The 20,055-nt window shown below is 45.7% G+C and overlaps 1 protein-coding gene across 2 annotated transcripts in view; it reads left to right on the forward strand.

Annotated features, from left to right (window-relative positions):
* The window catches only part of DGKG (diacylglycerol kinase gamma), a 224,144-nt gene that overhangs the window by 145,164 nt on the left and 58,925 nt on the right, over nt 1-20,055 (forward strand). For both annotated transcript variants that reach the window (XM_053565639.1, XM_053565638.1), the window contains one exon: nt 14,897-14,987. In XM_053565639.1, coding sequence (XP_053421614.1) covers nt 14,897-14,987 — 91 coding nt within the window. The remainder of the gene's footprint in view (nt 1-14,896; nt 14,988-20,055) is intronic.

Here is a 20,055-nt window from a genome sequence, read left to right on the forward strand (position 1 = left end):
AGCAGCATGCGTACTCTCCATAGGAGACTGCACATAGAACCTCTCATAAATGGATGATGTTATGTTTCCTATCTCTAATAATAACTTACAGAACCTTAGCTTTGGATAGGACTTTAGATTTCAACACCCTTCCCAGTATAAGCATGTCCTCTGTAAAACTCTCCCTTTTAAGGGGGAGTTATCAAATCACTACTTTGAAGATTGTAGAAGTATTTAAATTGGAGGGCAGGGTGGTGCTTCCCACTTCACATTGAACTAAGAAGGCATTTTCCCAATCTTCTAATGCTCTTCAGTGAAAAGGGCCTCTCCTCGTTCCAAGAATGTACTTAAACCTCAAATTACTAAGGCATCAAGGACTTAGGTAGCCGCTGAATATTCATGTTTATTGAACCTACACTTAGATTGAAATTCTTTGCAGTCTAAGATGTTTCCTATTCTGTTGAATGGAGAGTCCCTTTTATCTTGAAAGTGGGCGTTTTTGGAGAGCATTCCAAAGTGCCAATCAAGCCAAGTACCCCATCTTGCCTTTGAACTCAATGAGCAGAAAATGTGCCCATAACCTCCAGCTTTGGGTTACCATAGGGCAAAAGGCAATGGGAAAGTCCTGGGTCAAGTAAAATCCCAAACAGTTAATCTTGGTAAAACACTCTTGTCAGCACAGAGTGTTCTTTTGGTCAGGTTATCCCTTTCCTCTTCCTTACCACCTTGCTTCTGAATCAGGTGAGGCGAGGAATGGCAGCTGCTCCTAACCAGGGTTTCTTCTGATGTGTGCAGTGTGGAGGTGAAGACAGCACAACAGATGCCCTCTGAGTTGGGCTGATGGCCTGGTTCATGATTCAGAGATACTTATACTCTCTCCCCACCCTCACCCCTACGACAGGTAATAAGTGCAGTAAAGAAAAACGAAGTGGCCAACAGTAAGTCAGTGGGTTAGAGAAGAAGAAGAGATTTGAGGACTGCATAATCCAGTAACTAATTCGTCCCTTAATAATCCAGACTTGCTAGTGTAATCTTAAAATTCATCAAAATGATCATTTGCACAAGGTGGTAAATTCAGAGGTAAGATAAATGTGAGATGAAGCTAATTTTCCAACAGTTAAAAGACAAATTCATGTCTCAGTGTTCCATGACTGTAGAATAGTCTATATACCTACCAGGTTGTGCCTTAACTTATAAACACAGAGCAACTGAAAATATTTTTTACAAGAAGCAGATTTGGATGATATTTCATTTCTGTGCACATGATCGTTAACAAATGCCAACAGCTTCAGCTCTTACCCTACTGCAGCTGGTCAGCCCTTGAAATCAGATACATATTAGGACTCATGACCAAAGAAGCCAGCAGCTCAGATAGGAAGGATCAAACTGGGAAAGAAGTGGGGGAGAGACTTTGGAGGCAGCTTTGGGGACAGTCACCAAGGGAAAACGACAAAGGTCTATATGAGAGGTCACAAACCCAACTGCCTACAGAGGTCAGGAGATTATGTAAGTGAGAGAAGCAAGAGGATGTGAGGCTATAGGGAGCAGTGAGGACCCTAGAATGAGCCCTGGTAAACGGAGCAGACAGTTCTCAGTTTCCCAGCCTATTGGTACCAGATTGGAAAGCAACCTAGTATTAATAGATCTGATTTCTCAAAAGAAGCTGGGCTCCAAATGTATCTGTTAAATTTTCCAATTTTGGCTCGGCGCCTGTAGCTCAAGTGGCTAAGGTGCCAGCCACATACACAAGAGCTGGTGGGTTTGAATCCAGCCCAGGCCAGCCTAACAACAATGATAACTGCAACCAAAGAATAGCCAGGCATTGTGGCGGGCGCCTGTAGTCCCAGCTACTTAGGAAGCTGAGGCAAAAGAATCGCGTAAGCCCAGGAGTTGGAGGTTGCTGTGAGCTGTGATGTAATGGCACTCTACCCAGGGCGACAGCTTGAGGCTCTGTCTTAAAAAAAAAAAAAAAAAATTCCAATTTTATAAACAATCATGAAAGCCAAATAAACACATTTCCAGGCCCCATAAGATCCTTGGACCTCCAAGTTGATGCCCCAGGAAATAGAACCTTAGGGATGTGATGGGGGTAAATATTTCTTTTTCTTGCAAATTATTAGTCTTATAAATGTGAACTGGTCTTCTACCAATGGGGATAATGAATGGGCTTGAGGAAAATTTAAAAGATTCATAGATTTGCATTGATAAAGTTTTCCAAGATGTCCTAAAAGAAATGACCCAGAAAGAAAAGGGATTCGGGAGGTCAAAGAGAACATAAAACAAAGTCTGATTAATAAATAAGCATAACATGGAAATAAAGAAGAAATGCCCAATTCCTTTTTGGGGGGAAAAAATTTAGAAGTATAAGTTTTGCCAAAGGAAGTTCTGGACCTTCTGAAGAAGGGAGAACAGAATAGCTAACAGACCTATCATGAGGTTCAGCTCCTATGAGCCTGCAGAGGTAGCTACCTTATTACAGTAATTAGCACTGACTAAAGTGCAATGCACTGGATGTTAAAAGGAAATTCACAGGAAGATGGAGAGGGCAGGTCAATAGTCAAATGCACTTGGAAGATTCCAAGTTAAACATAAGTCTTTTCTGTATAATATTGTCATGTTTTTAATACAGACTCTAACCTGCCAAGACCATCCAAAAGCAGGATAAAGTATTTTGCTTCCCAAGCTTACCTGACCACAGAATCCCCCCATCCCAGAGCATCTTAGGAGATCAATATCTACTGGATTCACATTCTTGAAAACCCCTGGTTAGAGACACAAAGGAATGCACATCCACGTGAAACTCACAGGCTGTTTCTCCTATGTGCCTATGGGCATGGGGGCAAATGACGCATCGGGAAGAATTCTGGCTTAGTATCTCAGGGGACTCTTGATGTCTTGAGTGGGAAGCTAAGGGACATGGAGCCAAGGCAATGCTTTGGTCTCTTCCTCAGCCTTGAGTCATAATTTTAGAAGAAACAGGCACATATGTGGAGCACAAAGCAGCTCTGTAGCTGATCTGGGAACGACTGTTCTTCTGGACCATGGATTACAGTGCTGGAACGAGAGGCCCCTGGCAAGGAGTCAGGAGCTTATCACATAAACCAAGAGGAATATTTTTGGCCAGAGACTTGAAGACCAAATGGGAGAGCTTTAAAATGAGATTTAAGGAGGATAGAGTAGGGTGTCCAAATGAAACTCTGAAATCACAGCCCAAGAAGGGCAGCAGGTTGGAGCCAGAAATAAGAGGCATGGCCAGACAGTTTTCCTGAGGAACTGGCAAGCGGGACACTGGGGCCACACCTACAGCTGGGACAGGTTTGCCAACCACTCGGTTCGAGGGGCAAACTGGATGAGTCGTATTCATTGGGGGGACAAGCATGATGGGAGAGAGCAGACAGAGATGTGGGGGAGAACCCACAACCACACCATGCCAGGTGGGGATGACAGTTCCTGCAGTCACTGGAATGGTGGTAGGAATGTAGACACAAGTATAAGAAGTCACAAACGCCAGAGTGGAAGCAAAGTAGAGAGCATATGGATGAGATTTTCAAAGGGACGAAGGAGAAGGGATTTTGCTGGCAGTGTATGCTACAGTCTTCTCAGGCAGAACGAGGCTCTGGCTGATGCTTTCCTATTTAAGATTTTTAAAACTGGCACAGGAAGAAAGATGGAATAGGGAAGGAAAGGGGATACTTATCCAAGCATCTGCCCCATCTAATGAATTTTTAACTTGCCTTGCTAACAGTTTCATGACTTGAAAGGTAGGGAAAACAAGGAGACAACTACTTACTCTGGACTTGATTCTAGACACGAGGCATCTAACAGATTGATGGTATGGAAGGCACAGGAAATTTAGGAGGAAATAACCAGACTATATGGAGTTTTATGGCTGCAAAAGGCAGACATATGATGCATGCTTAAGTGTATGCCCTCTGCTACCTTCCCCATCTCTGCTACTTCTCACCTTTCCTCCGGCACCGGCAGGCCCATGCAAACACACACTCCAGCCCAGAGATCGGGCTCACCACCAGGGGCTTTGAGGTTGAAGAATATCCATTTCACGGGAAGTTAAGTAAAGCAAATTCCAAATTCAGCTGGAAAGATGTGCTGTCTATCTTTCAAGTTGGAACTTGGAATCCATGAGGCCACAGAGCCAGTTTAATTCATGGAGATGGGATTGCTATGTGAGCCTTTACTTTAGTGTATATCACCTGACCCCAACAACCTCTATATCCTAGTAACCCCTGCAACATAGGCAATATCACCCCAATTGAAAGGTGAATAAACTGAGAGACAGAGACTAAATGACTTGCCTATGGCACATAGCAAGTAAATGGCTGAACTGTGGCTTGAATCCAGGCCTTTGTGACTTCTAACAAGAGTTCCCACCATTCCACCATGCTGTCTCCAAGACTAGACATTGTATTTTAGGTACCTAATGGGTTAATTGGCTCTTGTCAAAAATGTCATGTTGAGGTTGGCCCTAGGAGACCAACCTCAACATGACATTTTTTTCTATGGGGAAAAGTGTTCTGAGTGACAAACAACTGGCTTAACCAAAGAACTTTTGTAACCTGAGCTATCATATATTGGCCACTGCCTGGTGTTCAGAAAGGCTGGCCGTGGGCACGAGAGAGGAGAGCAGGTTCATCAGCCCATGTCCCCTCAGGCCCCGGGTTCCATTCTAGTCTAGCTTTGCACTGTCCAAGGAACAGTCTCAGTCACGTCTGCCGAGTAGCGCCAGGGTTCACCCCACAGGAAGTAAAGTGAGGATCAGGGAGGGCAACCCTGTGCTATAGAGCAATCAGTGCAGTTCAGGCAGCCAGTAAACAACTGGAAAACAGGAACTGAAATCATTCCCAACAGCTGGGGCAGGTCGAGCTGGCGAGGGAGGGCAGAGCTGTGCTGTCTCTCTCAGGGCCCCCCTGGCAATTACAGCAGGGCAGGGTGAGGAGGTGGACCTGCTTCTGAAACTGGTCTCTGCTCCTCCAAGACAACTCCACATTTTGGCCTTGGTTGATCAGGACCCAAGAAGTAGCCTTCTTCGGCAACAGGTTCAATTCCAGCAAAGCAGATGCCTTCTCTAAGCCTTCCGGGCTTGTGTTCTACTAAACCATCCCCGCCCACCTGTGTCTTAACTGGCCCTGACCACATTCAGACGCCAGCTCTGCAGGCTGATGCCTGTGTGAGTGTGTCAAACACAGTGAAGCAGACAGACAGAACCTCAGGAACACGCATTCCTATCTGCCTTTCCTCTCTCCCTCTGGGCAGGAATTTCTCTTTGTCCAGTATTTGACTTCCCTCTCTGATAACTGCAGAGATTGAGCTTATGCAGTGCCTTCCAGCCTCAGCCAAATCAGCCTGAAGGGGATTTTCTTTCCACTAATAACTCTTCGAAGGGAGAAAGAATTGCTAAGAAGCAGCCAAACTGAGATTTTTTTCTTTTCTTCTTGTTTTATTTTCTTTCTTTCTTTTTTTATTTGTTTTTTTTTTTTTTTTTTTTTTTTTTTTGGACAAGGCAAAGGAAGCTATTTTCTCCTGGCAAGGACAGATACTGACTAGAAAAATACCTTAGAGATTCAGGCCCTCAGGAAAGGAAAAGGGACAGCCAACAAGATGGTGTGTGGTTTTGCCTGCCTCTCAGCATCCTCTCCCGAGGGTCTCCCTGAAAATGGTGGCATTCACATGACTGTGAAAGTGCTCAGGTCCAGCTGCTGGGACTTTGAAGAGACACCATGGCTTCGCGGAGGCAGCATCTATGAACATGTTCAGTAACAGTGGATCATGAGTCTCAGAGAAGCCTTCTCGTGTGGCCTATGTGTGTGCTCTCACGTGTACACGTGCGTGTGTCCCTGTGTGCTGCACTGGGAAAGGATAAAGGATTCGATTTCAGACTTTGGCAGGCTTCATGCCTGAAGTCCTGTCATTAGGAAGAGAAATTGTCAGGTGCCAGACAGAATGGGGAGCCTATCAGAGAATGTTTCCATAGACCACAGAAACAAACTGTCTTGTATGGAACAGAAGGGCCCCTGTTCAGAGGCGGTAGATTCTTTGGAGCCCAGAATTACTCTTGAAAGGGTACAGAGGCTGCTCTAAACATGAGACTTGTGGGTTTGGCTCTTCATGATGGTCGGGTAAGAATGGAGACTGGAGGCTAAGGGAAAGCCCAAATCATTGATGCTTTAACAGAGTATCACAGAGTCCCAAGCAACCAAAGCCAGCTAAACTCAAGCTGAGATCCCATGGCCAACACGTGGCCTGGGTAATAATAACCCAGCCCACAGGCATGAATGAGAAGGTCACTAGCTTTTGTGATGTTGGTTGGCTTTCCCATTTCTCTCAGACACCTCTAGGCTACAATAACAGGAGCCAACAAGAGCGAAAAGGAGAGGGATGTGGACTAGAAGTCAGGAACTAGGGTTTGCATTCCAAAGTTGTACCTCCCAGCTGCATCTCCAAGGGCCAATCTCAGTTTCCTAAATATGCCATGAGAAGGCTGCCATGGCTCAGAAGAGAACCGCCCCCCCCACCTAGATTTGTTATTATAGAGTAGTAGTTCTGCACTATACCCTTTCACTATCAAATAGACACGATTTTAGAACCCCAACCACCCCTCAAGATGGATGCCATATTAAATGAGATTTTTATCAGCCATCAAGCTGTTCTAAGTAATCATTTTTTTCTTATTTTTATTATTCATTTTCCATTTAATCAGTGCTTCTGATTACCAAGAAGTAAACAATGTAATTAATTTATTTCCATTTCACATCAAAAACAAAAATTTAACCTACTACTTAGCCTATACACAAATACTATTCTACCTTAGGAAATATTGACAGCAATTCATGGACTCCATTTATACTTTGGAAGTATCCTTAGAATCTGTGATCAGAGCTCTGGCCAGGAATCCCTGAACCCAAAGTCTCCTTAAGATCAAATAGCCTGTCATCTGTGATTTTACAGGTAATATTTCACACAGGAATATGAGGTAAGAAGTGTCATAGGCATTAAGAGGATTCCTTATATATACAATAAAATACACCATAAGTAAGTCTCTCCTTCTTTCATCAGATATTTCTCCCTTGCGTGCTTTAAGTTTCCCCCTCTTTCTTCTTCCCCACATTTCTGCCCTTCTTGGTCTCTGGTCCCCAGCCCTCCTGTCATTCACCATCCTAGATTTTTCTGAATGCCATGAACACCAGTCTTGTCCCAAGTATGGAAAAGAGCCAGGGAATACCTTAGCCCTGAAGCTGAAATACAGCAAGCCAACACAAATCTGTTGGCAGGAACAGCAGGCACAAGAGTCACATTCAGAGGACAAAAACAGCTATTTATAAAGCCTCCTTCCTGATAGCTGGGTGTTCACTTTCCCTTGAACCAAGGGGGCCATTGCCCCCTCTTGGGAAAAATGATTCCATCCACGGCTCCATGCCTGAGGGTCACCCAGTGCCCATTCTGATGAGCAGTGAGAACAGGACAGCAGGCAGGGTGGATTATATGTGGTGACAAGCTCTAAGATGGGCCAAGGCAGCTGAGTGTGCGGGTGACACAGATGGCCTCTGCAGCACCTGTGAGGTGACAGTCACGGGCCCCTTGTAGGACTTGACATCCTGGCCTTGGAGCCAAGCCCACCTGCCTTGACCTTTTTTTTTAAACTCTTGATGTTAACTTTGGTTAACACACTTGCTAAACTTCCAAAGGCATTTGAGATTCCAATAATGTAAAATGTTAACAGATAAAGTACTCTTAATATTAGTACTGGCATTCACCACTCAGTTATAATTCAACTCTAGTTGCATCGGCCCTTTCTGTGTTTCTATTATACCTGTTTGATCTGCTGATTATCTATCTTAATAACCTAATACTAGTCTATGATCTTCAGTTGTAGTAGCAATAACACCACCAATGAGGCAGCAAAATCAAAATGGTATTAAGGGGGATCAGTTGTTTTGTTTTTTAATTGAGACAAAACTTATGAAAATGTATAATTAATGAGCAGAAATAGTCGGTCGGCTTGGTATGGTTTTCCCAAATATGTGGTTCTTGGCCTATGATCTTAAAAAGTTGAATTACTTGCCACTTCTAATAATCAGGAGATTTTGCATTAAAACATATATATCTGTATTCTCTTTCAAAAATATCAGCTCTAGCAATCCCTAGGCCCTCCTCAGGGGTGGATGTACAGTGCACGGTTCTTCCCATCCCGCTCTGTGTTATCTCAAGTTGTCCATGGAGCTTAGAGAAGTCTCAGAAGTCAGTTGGTCAGAGCCTTTGGTTTTCAGATGAGGAAACCGAGGCATGGGCATGTGAGTGACTTCTGTGGTGTCACATGTTGGTGTTTATGACACCCAGGCCTGGGAGGCAGGCAGTCTCCACCCGGCACACACACTCTGGTTCAGTGTAGTCTCCACTAAATCATTCCTACCCCTCTGCACAGAACACCATGGCGGGTAGCACCTGCTTCACCAGGCCTCCCAACTTAACACTGACACCAGAGGCCTATTTGAGTCATGAGCCCCTCAGGGAACCTGAATATCAAAGTCCAAACCACAAAGAGGAATACCTTCCTTTCAAGGGCTTCTATTTCTAGAAATAACTGTAGTGTTCTCTGTGTAGACTTCTAAGCCCAAAGAAATGTTTTCATGTTTTGACAACTTCAAAAGTCCACTGCCCTTAAAACTTCCTCGATTCTCAGAAAAGGACCACCAGAAGCTCAAGGTGGTGGAAGGAGCTGAATACTTCACCTTTGCTGGTAAAGCAAATGCCCAGCAGTTCACTTGGTTTTACTTGTGGACATCCTTAAAAAACAGGCTATTCATAGCTGTCAGGACAATGATTGATTCCAACCCTAAATTGCTGACAAGGATGAAGAACATTTTTAGTTAGTCTCATTTTTTCTCTCATCTGTCAAAAGAAAAGATTCAACTAACTAGTGTTATAATTGATGTTATTTCCTTACAAGCCAGAAAGAAATTAAGGAAACTCAGAACTAGAGTTGAGCCATGGTGTCACTGCTGTTACTTGCCATTTCTCTCTGTGGCTGAGACTCCCTGGGAGCACAAACCTCTTCTGCCTCAAGAATGGGTTCACCTGGATAGTTTAGAGCTGACAATGAACCTAGAAGTTGCAGAACTGGAAATTGGCCTCAGAGCAACTAGTTAAGAATTAGTCATCTCCAGCTGAAAGGTGATTATGGGGGGGGAGTGGGAATGGTGGGCCAAAGACAACTCAGGAAGAGAGGCGCAGGAAAAGCAGTCAGTAAAACATTGTTATTTTTATTTTCTTCCAAAAATATTAGCCACCTGGGACAGACCCCCACCCTAGTCCTGCCCTTACCCCTGCAGCCATTGGACAGTGAGTCCTCCAATGACTGGGTCTCCTAGCAACAAGCAAGAACGGCTACGGAGCATTTTTTAGGCATTAAACACCTGCTTGGTGTTTCGCATTTGCCACAAATGCTTCACAACTTTGGGGGGTAGAAAATAATATTCCCATTTTGTAAAAGAAGAAATAACTTGCCTGGATGGTGAGTGGGAAAGCCAGGTGAGAACCCTAGCGTCTCAGCTTCCAAAGGCCACTTTATTGTACCACAGAAGATGAAACAGACAACCCCCCCCACACACACATTCCACAGCAGCAGTCCTAGCTCCCAGAGGTCAAGGGGCTGCAGAGACATCTGCAAAAGGGAAGAAGGAATATTGCATTCAGGCTCCCGGGTGGGGGTTCTGGGGGGCTGTGTCTCAGGACTATAGGCTTTTCCCAAGGCTTTGGAAAGGTGAAGGATATGGCACTGTCCTGGTGACAGTACATGAAAAGACGGAAAAGGGAGACGAGGCAGAGGAGACTTCACTTCAACCTGTGGGTTTCCTGACTTAATAGCAATAGTACCTACCTCCAGGGTTCTGAGAGTTAAAGGAGAGAGTGTACATAAAATGTTTAGCAGAGGCGAAACCGAAGGGCCATGGGCATAGAATGTATCCACTCCTAACCAAAAAGTGCCTGAGAAAGATGAGACATAGAACCATCTAGATTTTGAGCTATCTGAAACCCACGTCTCGTCTCCTGTGGGTCAGGGGTTGAATGTTAGAACTTTTCTTTTCTTTTTTTTGCAGTTTTTGGCTGGGGCTGGGTTTGAACCCACCACCTCCGGCATATGAGGCTGGCACCCTACTCCTTTGAGCCACAGGTGTCACCTCCTCCCTTTTTTTTTTTTTCTGAGATAGTCTCACTATGTCACCCTGGGTAAACTGCCATGGCGTCACAGCTCACATCAACCTCAAACTCTTGGGCTTAAGCGATTCTCTTGCCTCAGCTTCCCAAGTAACTGGGATCTCAGGTGCCCGCCGCAATGCCAGGCTTTTTTTTTTATTGTTATTGTTGTCATTGTTGTTTAGCAGGCCCTGGCCGGATTCGAACCCACCTGCCCCAGTGCATGTGCCCAGTGCCCTAACCACTGTGCTACAGGCACCAAGCCATGAATGTTAGAATCTTGGTGAAGCTATTAAAAGTGTATAAGCTCTGTGTGGCAAGGGTCATGCATGTCTTACCCATCACTCAGCACCTGACCCATAGTAGGACTTAGTGAATGTTCAATGGATGGATGATGGATGGATAGATAGATGGGTGGACAGGCAGATGGGCCCAAAACTGCCACCAGGGACTTGATCTTCTGTGCCCCTCCCTCAGGAGATGGCATCTGCCATTTTTCATGCTAAGACAAAAACTTGGGTGTTACTTTGACTACTCTTTCTGGCTCACCCCTTACAACCAATCAGCTCTGTCAATTTCACCTCCTGACTTTTAGTTTGTGAGTCTTCCCTCCACTTCTCCCCCAATACTACTGTCACTAGCTTTGTTCAGGCCCTTCCAAGTTTTCTCTTGGATTCTCATACCACTTCCAAACTCTTTCCAAGCCTCCAGTCTGTACCTCACCTTCCAATCCATGTTCCACATTAGGGACAGAATGATATTTAAATAACACAAATCTGATCCAATCACTACTGCCACTACCCCACCCTCAGTCCCACTTAAGGATAGTCCATGACTCCCTATAAGCCCAAATACCTAAGCATGGCATCCCCACCCTTCACCGTCTTGCTCTATCTGCCTCTCCAGGCCTTTCCTCGGCGGGCCCCACCTTGAGTTCTGTCCTCCCAGCAAGGCTATGCTGTTTGTTGCTTGTCCCATTGCCTGGGCTTCTCCATGGTGGTCATCCACCTCCTTCCACGCTTCCCTTCTACATCCTTCTGAACACAACTCTGGCATCACCCCCTATGGTACTTTCTCACCCCACGAAAAACTGGGTGTCCTACCTCCTCTGTACCCTAGTGCTTAGTTGTGCTTCATTGTCCTTCCCAGGGGTCTGGCTCGTGGAACGCTGTGTTTTGTTCTTGGTTGTACCTGGCACACCCTCTCTACCCTCTGGCACAATAATGAATGAATGAATTGGTGAATACTTTGTGTCACCCAAATATGCACTTTCTCAGAAGCATATTAGCAATCAATATCACATCTTTGGCAGCTGAGTGACCAGTCAAGATAATTAATCAAGGATTAGGGTCTGGGCTCTGACTCTGGAAAAATCTATTAAATTAGACATGTGAGGAACATTATTTTTATTTTATTTATTTACTTTTTTTTTTTTTTGAGCCAGAATCTCACTATATCACCCTTGGTAGAGTGCTATGGCATCACCACTCACAGCAACCTCAAACTCTTGGGCTTAAGTGATATTCTTGCCTCAACCTCCCAAGTAGCTGGGGCTACAGGCACCAGCAACCAAAAAATGCCCGGCTATTTTTGGTTGTAGTTGTCATTATTGTTTGGCAAGCCTGGGCTAGGTTCGAACCCGCCAACTCTAGTGTATGTGGCTGGTGCCCTAGCTGCTAAGCTATAAGCCCTGAGCCAGGAAAATTTTTTTTAAACCAAAGGTCAAGACACACCATCTAACAAATATAATCACATATTTTTTTTGCCCAGAAAAATACAAATATATAACATCTACAGCGACACAATCTGAGCTGTCATTTTTGCCTTACTGTGTTATTCAGATATGCCTACTCAAGACCCTGAAGTACCAATAGCTAATAAGTAAATGCTAACATTCTTGGTGAGCATACTATGAGCCAAGCGTTATATTAAATGCTTTGCTATCATCTCGTTTAATCTTCTCAAATACCATGGTTTTTTGTTTGTTTGTTTGGTTGGTTGGTTGGTTTGGTTTGGGGGTATTTTTGGAGACATAGTCTTACTCTGTTGCCCAGGCTAGAGTGCCATGGCATCAACCTGGCTCACAGCAACCTCAAATTCCTGGGCTCAATAATCCTCCTGTCTCAGCCTACCAAGTAGGGAGACTGCAGGTACTGTCACAATGCCTGGCTAATTTTCTTCTATTTTTAGGAGAGACGGGGTCTTGCTTTTGCTCAGGCTGGTCTCTCAGAGTACTGGGATTATAGACATGAGCCACCGTGCCCAGCCTTCAATCCCTTTTAAAGCAGATGTTTTTCTTCTATTTTACAGATGAGGAAACTAAGGCTTTAAAAGGTTAAATAACTCGCCAAAGGGTATGCAGCCAGTGATGGATGAGAAGTCCATTTAATCCTCTCCATTATTCTGCTATATTGACCTAACCATGACCTCTTAACCTTATTAGATCATGAGAAGAGCCACTACTGGGCAAAAATAGCTGTGGCTTCTGGAAATATTTATTAAAACTCTAAATCTCCTGGCAATAACTTTCAAAAGTCATGATTCAGACCAGCAGTGATATTTGAAAATGGAATCACAATGCAAGTCTCCTGGCTACAGAGATGCTCTTGCTACCGGAAAGGAATTCTCAACCTTGGCATTTATGACAATCTGTGTTTTTCCTGTTACTTGGTCTTTAGCCATCATTGCCTATTAAAAGGAACTGACCCTCATTCAATTCTCCCTAGAGAATCCTCTCCTTCAGGTTTAACCGGGTCTGTCCTTTTCCATGGTTTTCGTTTTGCTGGGATATACACCAATATTTCTCAAAGTCCTGTCCACTCACCATCTGCATAATGATCACGCTGCATGCTCATAAAAAGCCACATTTGGGGGCCTTGTTCCACAACATCACATAGAGTCTCTACAGGTGAGAGCCTTGGATGCAACATTTTAATCATATTCCCCAGGTAATTCATAGGAACCTTTGAGAACCACAGGTGCAGTCTCTAAATTCTCATTACTCCAGGTGTGATCCCTGGACCAGCAGCATCAGCAGCTTGTTAGGAAATGGGCCCCAACCCTAAACCAACTGAATCAGAATCTGCATTTTAATAAAATCTCAGGTGACTTATATATATACCTTACTGTGCATACAGAGAGCTAGTGATCTAGAACAGTGTTTCCCATTTTTTGTGTGTGTCATGGCATTCATAGTAAGCAAAGACATTTGTCTGGCACTCTAGGAATACAGATGAAAATGCCTGGTGTGGCACCAGGGCTCAGCCTGCCCCAACCCCACCCAGCCACTGTGAAGGCTGAGGAGATTGATGTCTTAGGCCTACCTATGTTACAACACACTGGTTGAGCAACAATGGTCTGCTTGAAGTTCTAACTTTTTCCATGAGGCATAATTCCCTAGACCTTTCTTACTCTAATTTCCTTCATCATTTACCATTTCTTTTCATGCACAGTAAGAGGTAGAAAAGCTACTTCCCAATGAACTGGAAGTAGCTCAGTCATCACATAGCGGAAGAACATAGTCTCATCTTCAAGGTCTAGGTAGATTCTTGGGAAAATGCAGAGAAAAGGAGTTGTATCTGTTATTCCGAAGAGTCATCTGCTATGGCCTGAGGAAAACTGGGAAGAAATAGAGTCCTTTTCCCTCTGAAGAATGCTCCTTTCTCCTTGGTCTACAAATCTGAAGAGAGAGGATTAGCAAGATGCAAAGTGGCTTCCTCTCTCCTGAGTGCCAAGAAGAATGTGATTTTGTTTAATCCTTCCTTAGGAAAATCTGTCAGTTTGTAAACTGGACAGGTGTCTCCTCTCTCAGCCAGCCCTGATAATGGGGTGACAGTTGGGGTGGAAGGGATGGAATACCTTCAGAAACACTTCTGGTGAGACCATCTGATCAAAACCACCAAGTGTCAGGACACACCATCTGACTTTGCAAAGCCCCAGCTAAGTGGGAACCCCATTGATTGATTTTTTTTTCCTTCCTGAGGAAAATGTTGAAAAATTTTAAAGCTTAAAGTGGTGAACTCTTACTCTGAAATACATATGACAAGTTCTATCATTAAATGAAGGATTGTTGAGGCTTCATCAAATACAAGAAAGTGGGGGAGGGTGATTCTCACCTTTTTTTCTTCTCTTTCCAACTTGCCTGCAAATCTGTATCTAATTCTGTCTACTATACTTCTCCCAGTCAGAGCACAGGCTAGGAAGCACACATTTCTGCTGGGTGGACGTTGGGCTATCCCTCCTCTATCCTAAGACCGTACAGCCCTCAAGTACCTGTATGATCTTACCAACATACATCAACCATAACCAAAACAAGGTTCTGCCTGAAGTCCGTCTGAATTAGTAATAGAAAGGACAGTGACCACAGCATGCTCGTCAGTATTTGCCACCTCTGTTTGATTTTTCATGAAACTCTTCCCTTAATACAGATACACAGGCAAGCAAACCTTTCTCCTGCTCTGACCAGAAAGTTCAGAGGTCAGTTGGCAGTTCAGCCTGAGTTGCCATGACGTCTAAGAAATGAGTGGATTTTCTTTAAGTTCTTAGCAAGAAAACTGGGTAAAAATTTCTATTCCTTGATTAACAAGTGCTGCAAATCTGAGATTGAGGAATGATGAGGACCTGGGCCTCCCAATCCAAATTACATAGCTGTTTTACATGACCAGTTCAAATAGAGAGTATTGAGCCATCTCTCTGCTTCATGGTCCAGGATGAAGAACAAGCTGTGGTACTTTGAATTTGGCACCTCGGAGACCTTTGCAGCCACCTGCAAGAAACTCCATGACCACATAGAATTGGAGGTAAGTTTTCAAATGGGGAGAAGTCTTCCTGGACATGGTTCTGCTCCTGGACATACCCTCTGGGTCCTTAAGAGGCAATCCAGAGCATTACCTGTGTGTTGTTTCTCCATCCTGTTCCCAACCACCTCCATGACCTCACTTAGTGGGCTCCCAAGTGCTGGACCTGGCTATCCTGGCCTATCTGGACAGACCCAGAGGCCCAGAAGACTCAGAGTCAGTGTCCTTTCCCTCAGCCCCCCTCCCACCACAGCCTAGCTATTCCTCCTTTTCAGAGGCAAGAACTGTTGCCACCAGCACAGGGAGAGGGGTTGTTGTAGGGGTACAGGCAACGTCCCAAAACTGGTAAAAGTCTAGGAACTGGTGGCCACAGGGCAGTGGGGGTGGGCAGTATGGGGGTTGAGTCCAGAAGTGAGCAGAGACATCCTCAGCTCAGATGCATTAGTTTTCACAGCACCTGATTCATAAGCGCTCGGGGCCAGCTTTCTGGGCATGTGACCTGTACCTTCAGAGATGACCCTGTGCTCAGAAGGGCCCTCAGTTTAATGTTCTTCTGTCCCTGTCTTGAATGTCTTGGTAATCTTTTAAACAAAGAGCCCAGCATTTGCATTCTGAACAGGGCCCCGTGAATTATGTAGCTGATCCTGTCAGTGCACTGTGTTTTACTAACTCTGCCACACTTGTAGCAGCCTGTCTTAGACAGTTTGCCTGGAGGCTTCCCACCCCCTCGCCCCACCTCTGCTGGGCTGCTCTCCTCTCATTGAAGCCCTCTCACTGATCACTGTGAGGACTCTCTTTGGTCTCTGGCCCAGACTTCTACCCACACCGCTCTGTCTCCACTGTGTGAAACCTCAGGCCCAGCGGCTCTCTTGCCCAGGGCTCTTAGCTCCCAATCTCACCTTCCCACGGGATTCAGGTCTGTAACCTTATTTTCACTTGAGAAAAGTTAAGTGTAAGGGGCAGCCAGAGAGTTCCACCAGGCCAGGCTCCCCTGGCCCCTCAGCTCTGCCTCCCAGCCTCCATGAGCAGTCCACAGGGCCCAGGCATCCTTCTGAGGGGCACTTGGCCTGAAGCAGGGCAGGAAAGCCCTGCCACTGCCCGCAGATGGGAGCCAGGCAAGGAGTTTTCACAAACAAAATGCACGGGGCAGTATTTGACTCATCTGCCTGCCTTTCCCCTTCACTGAAGGATTACCAGGGTAGGAGGCTCGGGGTAATCCCCTGAATCTTACACCAGCTTGGTCAGAGAGCAGAGGGGCCCAGGAGCCAGGGGCATGTGTCCCAGTTGGTATGTGGCTGGTGGCTGCAGTCACCTATACCTGGGAGAGGGGAGGAGCCAGCCTCCTCTATTTACATACACTTACACGCTGCCTGGGCCCTGCCACTGAGGGAGGAGAGGCCTTGGCAGGGGGATTGAGTGTGGCTAACAGAAATATGTGTGCATTTTTTCCTGTTGGCACAGTCATCTGGTGGGGTCTCTTTAAATACACCACAAGTGAGGGACAGCTCTGGCCTAACCACGGCCAGCTGCAGGCGCACAGCGACTGCTTGTTCTCCCTGCAGCTGGCCTTGAAATGGTGCCCAGAATACAGCAGTTTGACTCCCCTGCCTGTGGCCCGCCTCCGGCTGCAGGCCCAACAGTACTCTCTGGGTCTGAATCACAGGAGCTCTTCCTCAGCCATAGAGGGGGCTGGTGGCCTCCTTGCTAAAGACAGTGGCCTCTGGAGGGGGTGGGGTTGTTCACAGGATGGGTTGTGAGGAGCTTTCAGAAGCACTTCCTGTTTTCCTTATCTGCCCATAATGAGTCTTTTTAGTGTGTATTTATGAGAGCAAGCTGGGGGGTAGGGGTGAGGGCGTCCTGTGCTGGGCAGCCTCTGGGACAGCCCTCTGGATTGGGGCAGGCACCATTTCTGTATCCAGACAACAGTGGGTGGATGGTCCTGTGCCTTGTGATTCAGAGAGGGACTGAGAGAGAGAGAAGAGGGCAAACCATAGGGGTGACAGGTGTAAGGAGACGCAGAGCCTCACAGGTAAATGGGAGAGTAACAGATAAGAGATGTTATATTAAAGGCCCTTCTAAGGCCAGGCATGGTGGCTTGCACCTGTAATCCTAGCACTCTGGGAGGCTGAAGTGGGTGGACTCAGCAGGTGAACTCCTCCCTGAGCTGAGGAGTTCAAGACAAGCCTGCGCAAGAGCAAGCAAGACCCTGTCTCTACTAAAAATAGAAAAACCAACCAGGCATGTGGTCAGCGCCTATGCCAGCTACTCAGGGGGCTGAAACAAGAGGATCACTTGAGCCCAAGAGTTTGAGGTTGCTGTGAGCTATGACGCCATGGCACTCAACCATGCTTTTGAGACTGAGTGAGGCTCTGTCTCAAAAAAATAAACAAAAGACCTTCAGAATGTGGCTGCTGTACACTATAGCCCAGGCCAGTGAGGACCAGCACGTGACCCACTAGCCTGAGATCAGTAAGCCGGTGAGTAACCCTGTACAAGGACTTATATGTACTCCTCTTCACCGTGTTCAAAGCCCTACCACAGCCTCCATTCCAAAGTCACACAACAACCCTGTGTGCTAAGTAGACCCAGCACTATTAGCCCCCTTACATATGGAAAAGCAGGCCGAGGCACAGTGGTTTAGAAAAGTAAACAGACGGGAGACAAAAGCAAAACAGGGAGAGAAAAAGTCAGCTGTTTGGACTGTCTGCCATGACACGTCTCATTTGCTACAACAAGCCAGTGAGGTGAGCATTACCACGGTTTTTAAACGAGGCTTAGATACATTAAGTAACTTGACCAAGACTTCGTGACTGAAAACTAAGAAGAGGGAAGATTCCAGGTCTTCTGGAGTCAGTTTAGCTTGGAACCCAGTAACTAAGTAGAGATTCGCCTAACAAGTGCTAGAAACTTAGGAAGTTCTTCAGCATGGGAGCATTGTTGGTTCCTCCTTCTCTGGCACCATTTGATTTCCTCTCAGCTCATGCAGCTGGGCTGCTCTGCTGAGAACTGCTTTGCAAAGAACAACAGACACGGTCCTCCTGCCCATTTGAGGAAGGAATAGATTCAGGCTGGAGAGCCGGAGAGAGGAAAACTGCCTTAAAGTTTACTAAAGGTCTTCACACAGCATCTGATTTTATTTTGATCAGCAAATCACGCAGGGAAAATACTAATGCCCTCACTTTATGGAGGGGAAACTGAGGCTAAGAGGTTCAGCATCCCGAGAAAGTGCACAACCGCAAAGAATCAAGGGAGCTGAGATGAAGTCTGTTTAGTCTCTTCCTTCTTGTTTTTCTTTTTTGTCACACTGCTAAGAAAGTTGGATAGTGAAAGTCAAAGCTCAATTGAGACATTGCAGGGACAATCTCCCTTATCAACTCTTCACTTGATATACCGACTACCTCTCTGAAGACATGGAATAGGAGACATGGTCCCATCTCTGAAATAACACTCATGGCCCCGTGACAAGAGAGGATGGTCCACGGAAGACACAGCACTGAGGAAACTAGATCCAAAAAGTCCCTAGGAGCCACGTGAATTAGATCATTCTGGACCCTGTTTTTTGGGCTCAGTGACTAGGGCAGAGGAGAAGGTGACTCCTAATCTACTGCTCACTTTCAGACACGTAGCCAGGGCTGGCATCATGAGAGGACTCTGACTCAGAGTGCTTAGTTAGGTTAAGTAACTTGCCGAACTCTAAGTCTGAGCCTCAGTATTCTCATCTATAAAATGGGAGTGGGGGGGAGGGATTAGTCTACTTCCCAAAGCTATTACTAGGATGAAAGTTTCCAGGTCTTTTCATTTTTGTTTTTTTATGTAACTGGAATTGTGCTAAATGCCTCCCGGAATCTGCACAGTTGCCTTCAGTGGCAGGTGTCATAATCACCTTCCCAGAGAAGGGGGACAGAAGCTGAAAGAAGGTACAAACTCACCTGAGGTCTAAATCTCTGAGTGATCGAGTCAGGGTTCAAATCCAGATTTGCCAGAAACCCAGGAGTTTCAAGGCAGTACTGGCACTTAAAAAGCTCGAGAGTAGAGATTCTCAACCAGGTTTGGGGCATATTCGATCTGCTTATTATTCAGTCTTTATTTTGACTTTTCAGATCAAGTTAAAATAAAGATAAAAGCATGAGATTTTAACATGTATCAAAAGGGGACCATAAAACAGTGTTGCAAATACTTGCCCTAGCTGCTTCCTCAGTAGGAATGCAAAGGAAGGCCTATGAACATTCATGCTGTTCAATTAAATGTTACAGAGTGTAAGTAGAAGCTGGCGCATCACCTCCCCTCCACTTGCACTGACTGGGCTAAAGCAGTCCCTCAGGGCGTTCTGGGAAGTATCTTCCCTTCCAAAGAGGCCCTTAATCACCCTAACCTGACTTCCTGGGGATAAACAGGTGGGGTTAGGGAGAGGGAGGCACACAGTGAGTCACCTCCCTGACCCCAGTTGCAGAATAGTCTTGAAAAACTTCAGTCTGGGGCGGCGCCTGTGGCTCAGTGAGTAGGGTGCCGGCCCCATATGCCGAGGGTGGCGGGTTCAAACCCAGCCTGGGCCAAACTGCAACAAAAAAAAATAGCCGGGCTTTGTGGCGGGCGTCTGTAGTCCCAGCTGCTTGGGAGGCTGAGGCAAGAGAATCGCGTAAGCCCAAGAGTTAGAGGTTGCTGTGAGCCGTGTGACGCCACGGCACTCTACCCGAGGGCAGTATAGTGAGACTCTGTCTCTACAAAAAAATAAATAAATAAATAAATAAAATAAAAAAAACCTTCAGTCTGTAGATGGGATCAGTTAGGTGGAGCAAAGCGGATGGGCTTCAACTCCCGCACTTATTTTACATTCTGTGGAAATATTTCCTTTTTCAGACTAAAAATAAGAAATTCCAAAATTTCTTGATATTGAATCTAATCTTAAGAACAAGGATCACAAGGGAAGGCTAGCCAGCTCCACTAATATGAACGAATGTGAATGCTGGGAGGGGAAAAAGTGAGTCCCAACCCGGAAGCTCCTCCCAAAATCTCTTGTTCAGTATCTTTTGGGAATCTCCACACATCGGTTACCCTTCCTTTCACTTGAGGG

Source organism: Nycticebus coucang, chromosome 16 (genome assembly GCF_027406575.1).
Source record: "Nycticebus coucang isolate mNycCou1 chromosome 16, mNycCou1.pri, whole genome shotgun sequence".
Classification (NCBI taxonomy): Eukaryota; Metazoa; Chordata; class Mammalia; order Primates; family Lorisidae; genus Nycticebus; species Nycticebus coucang.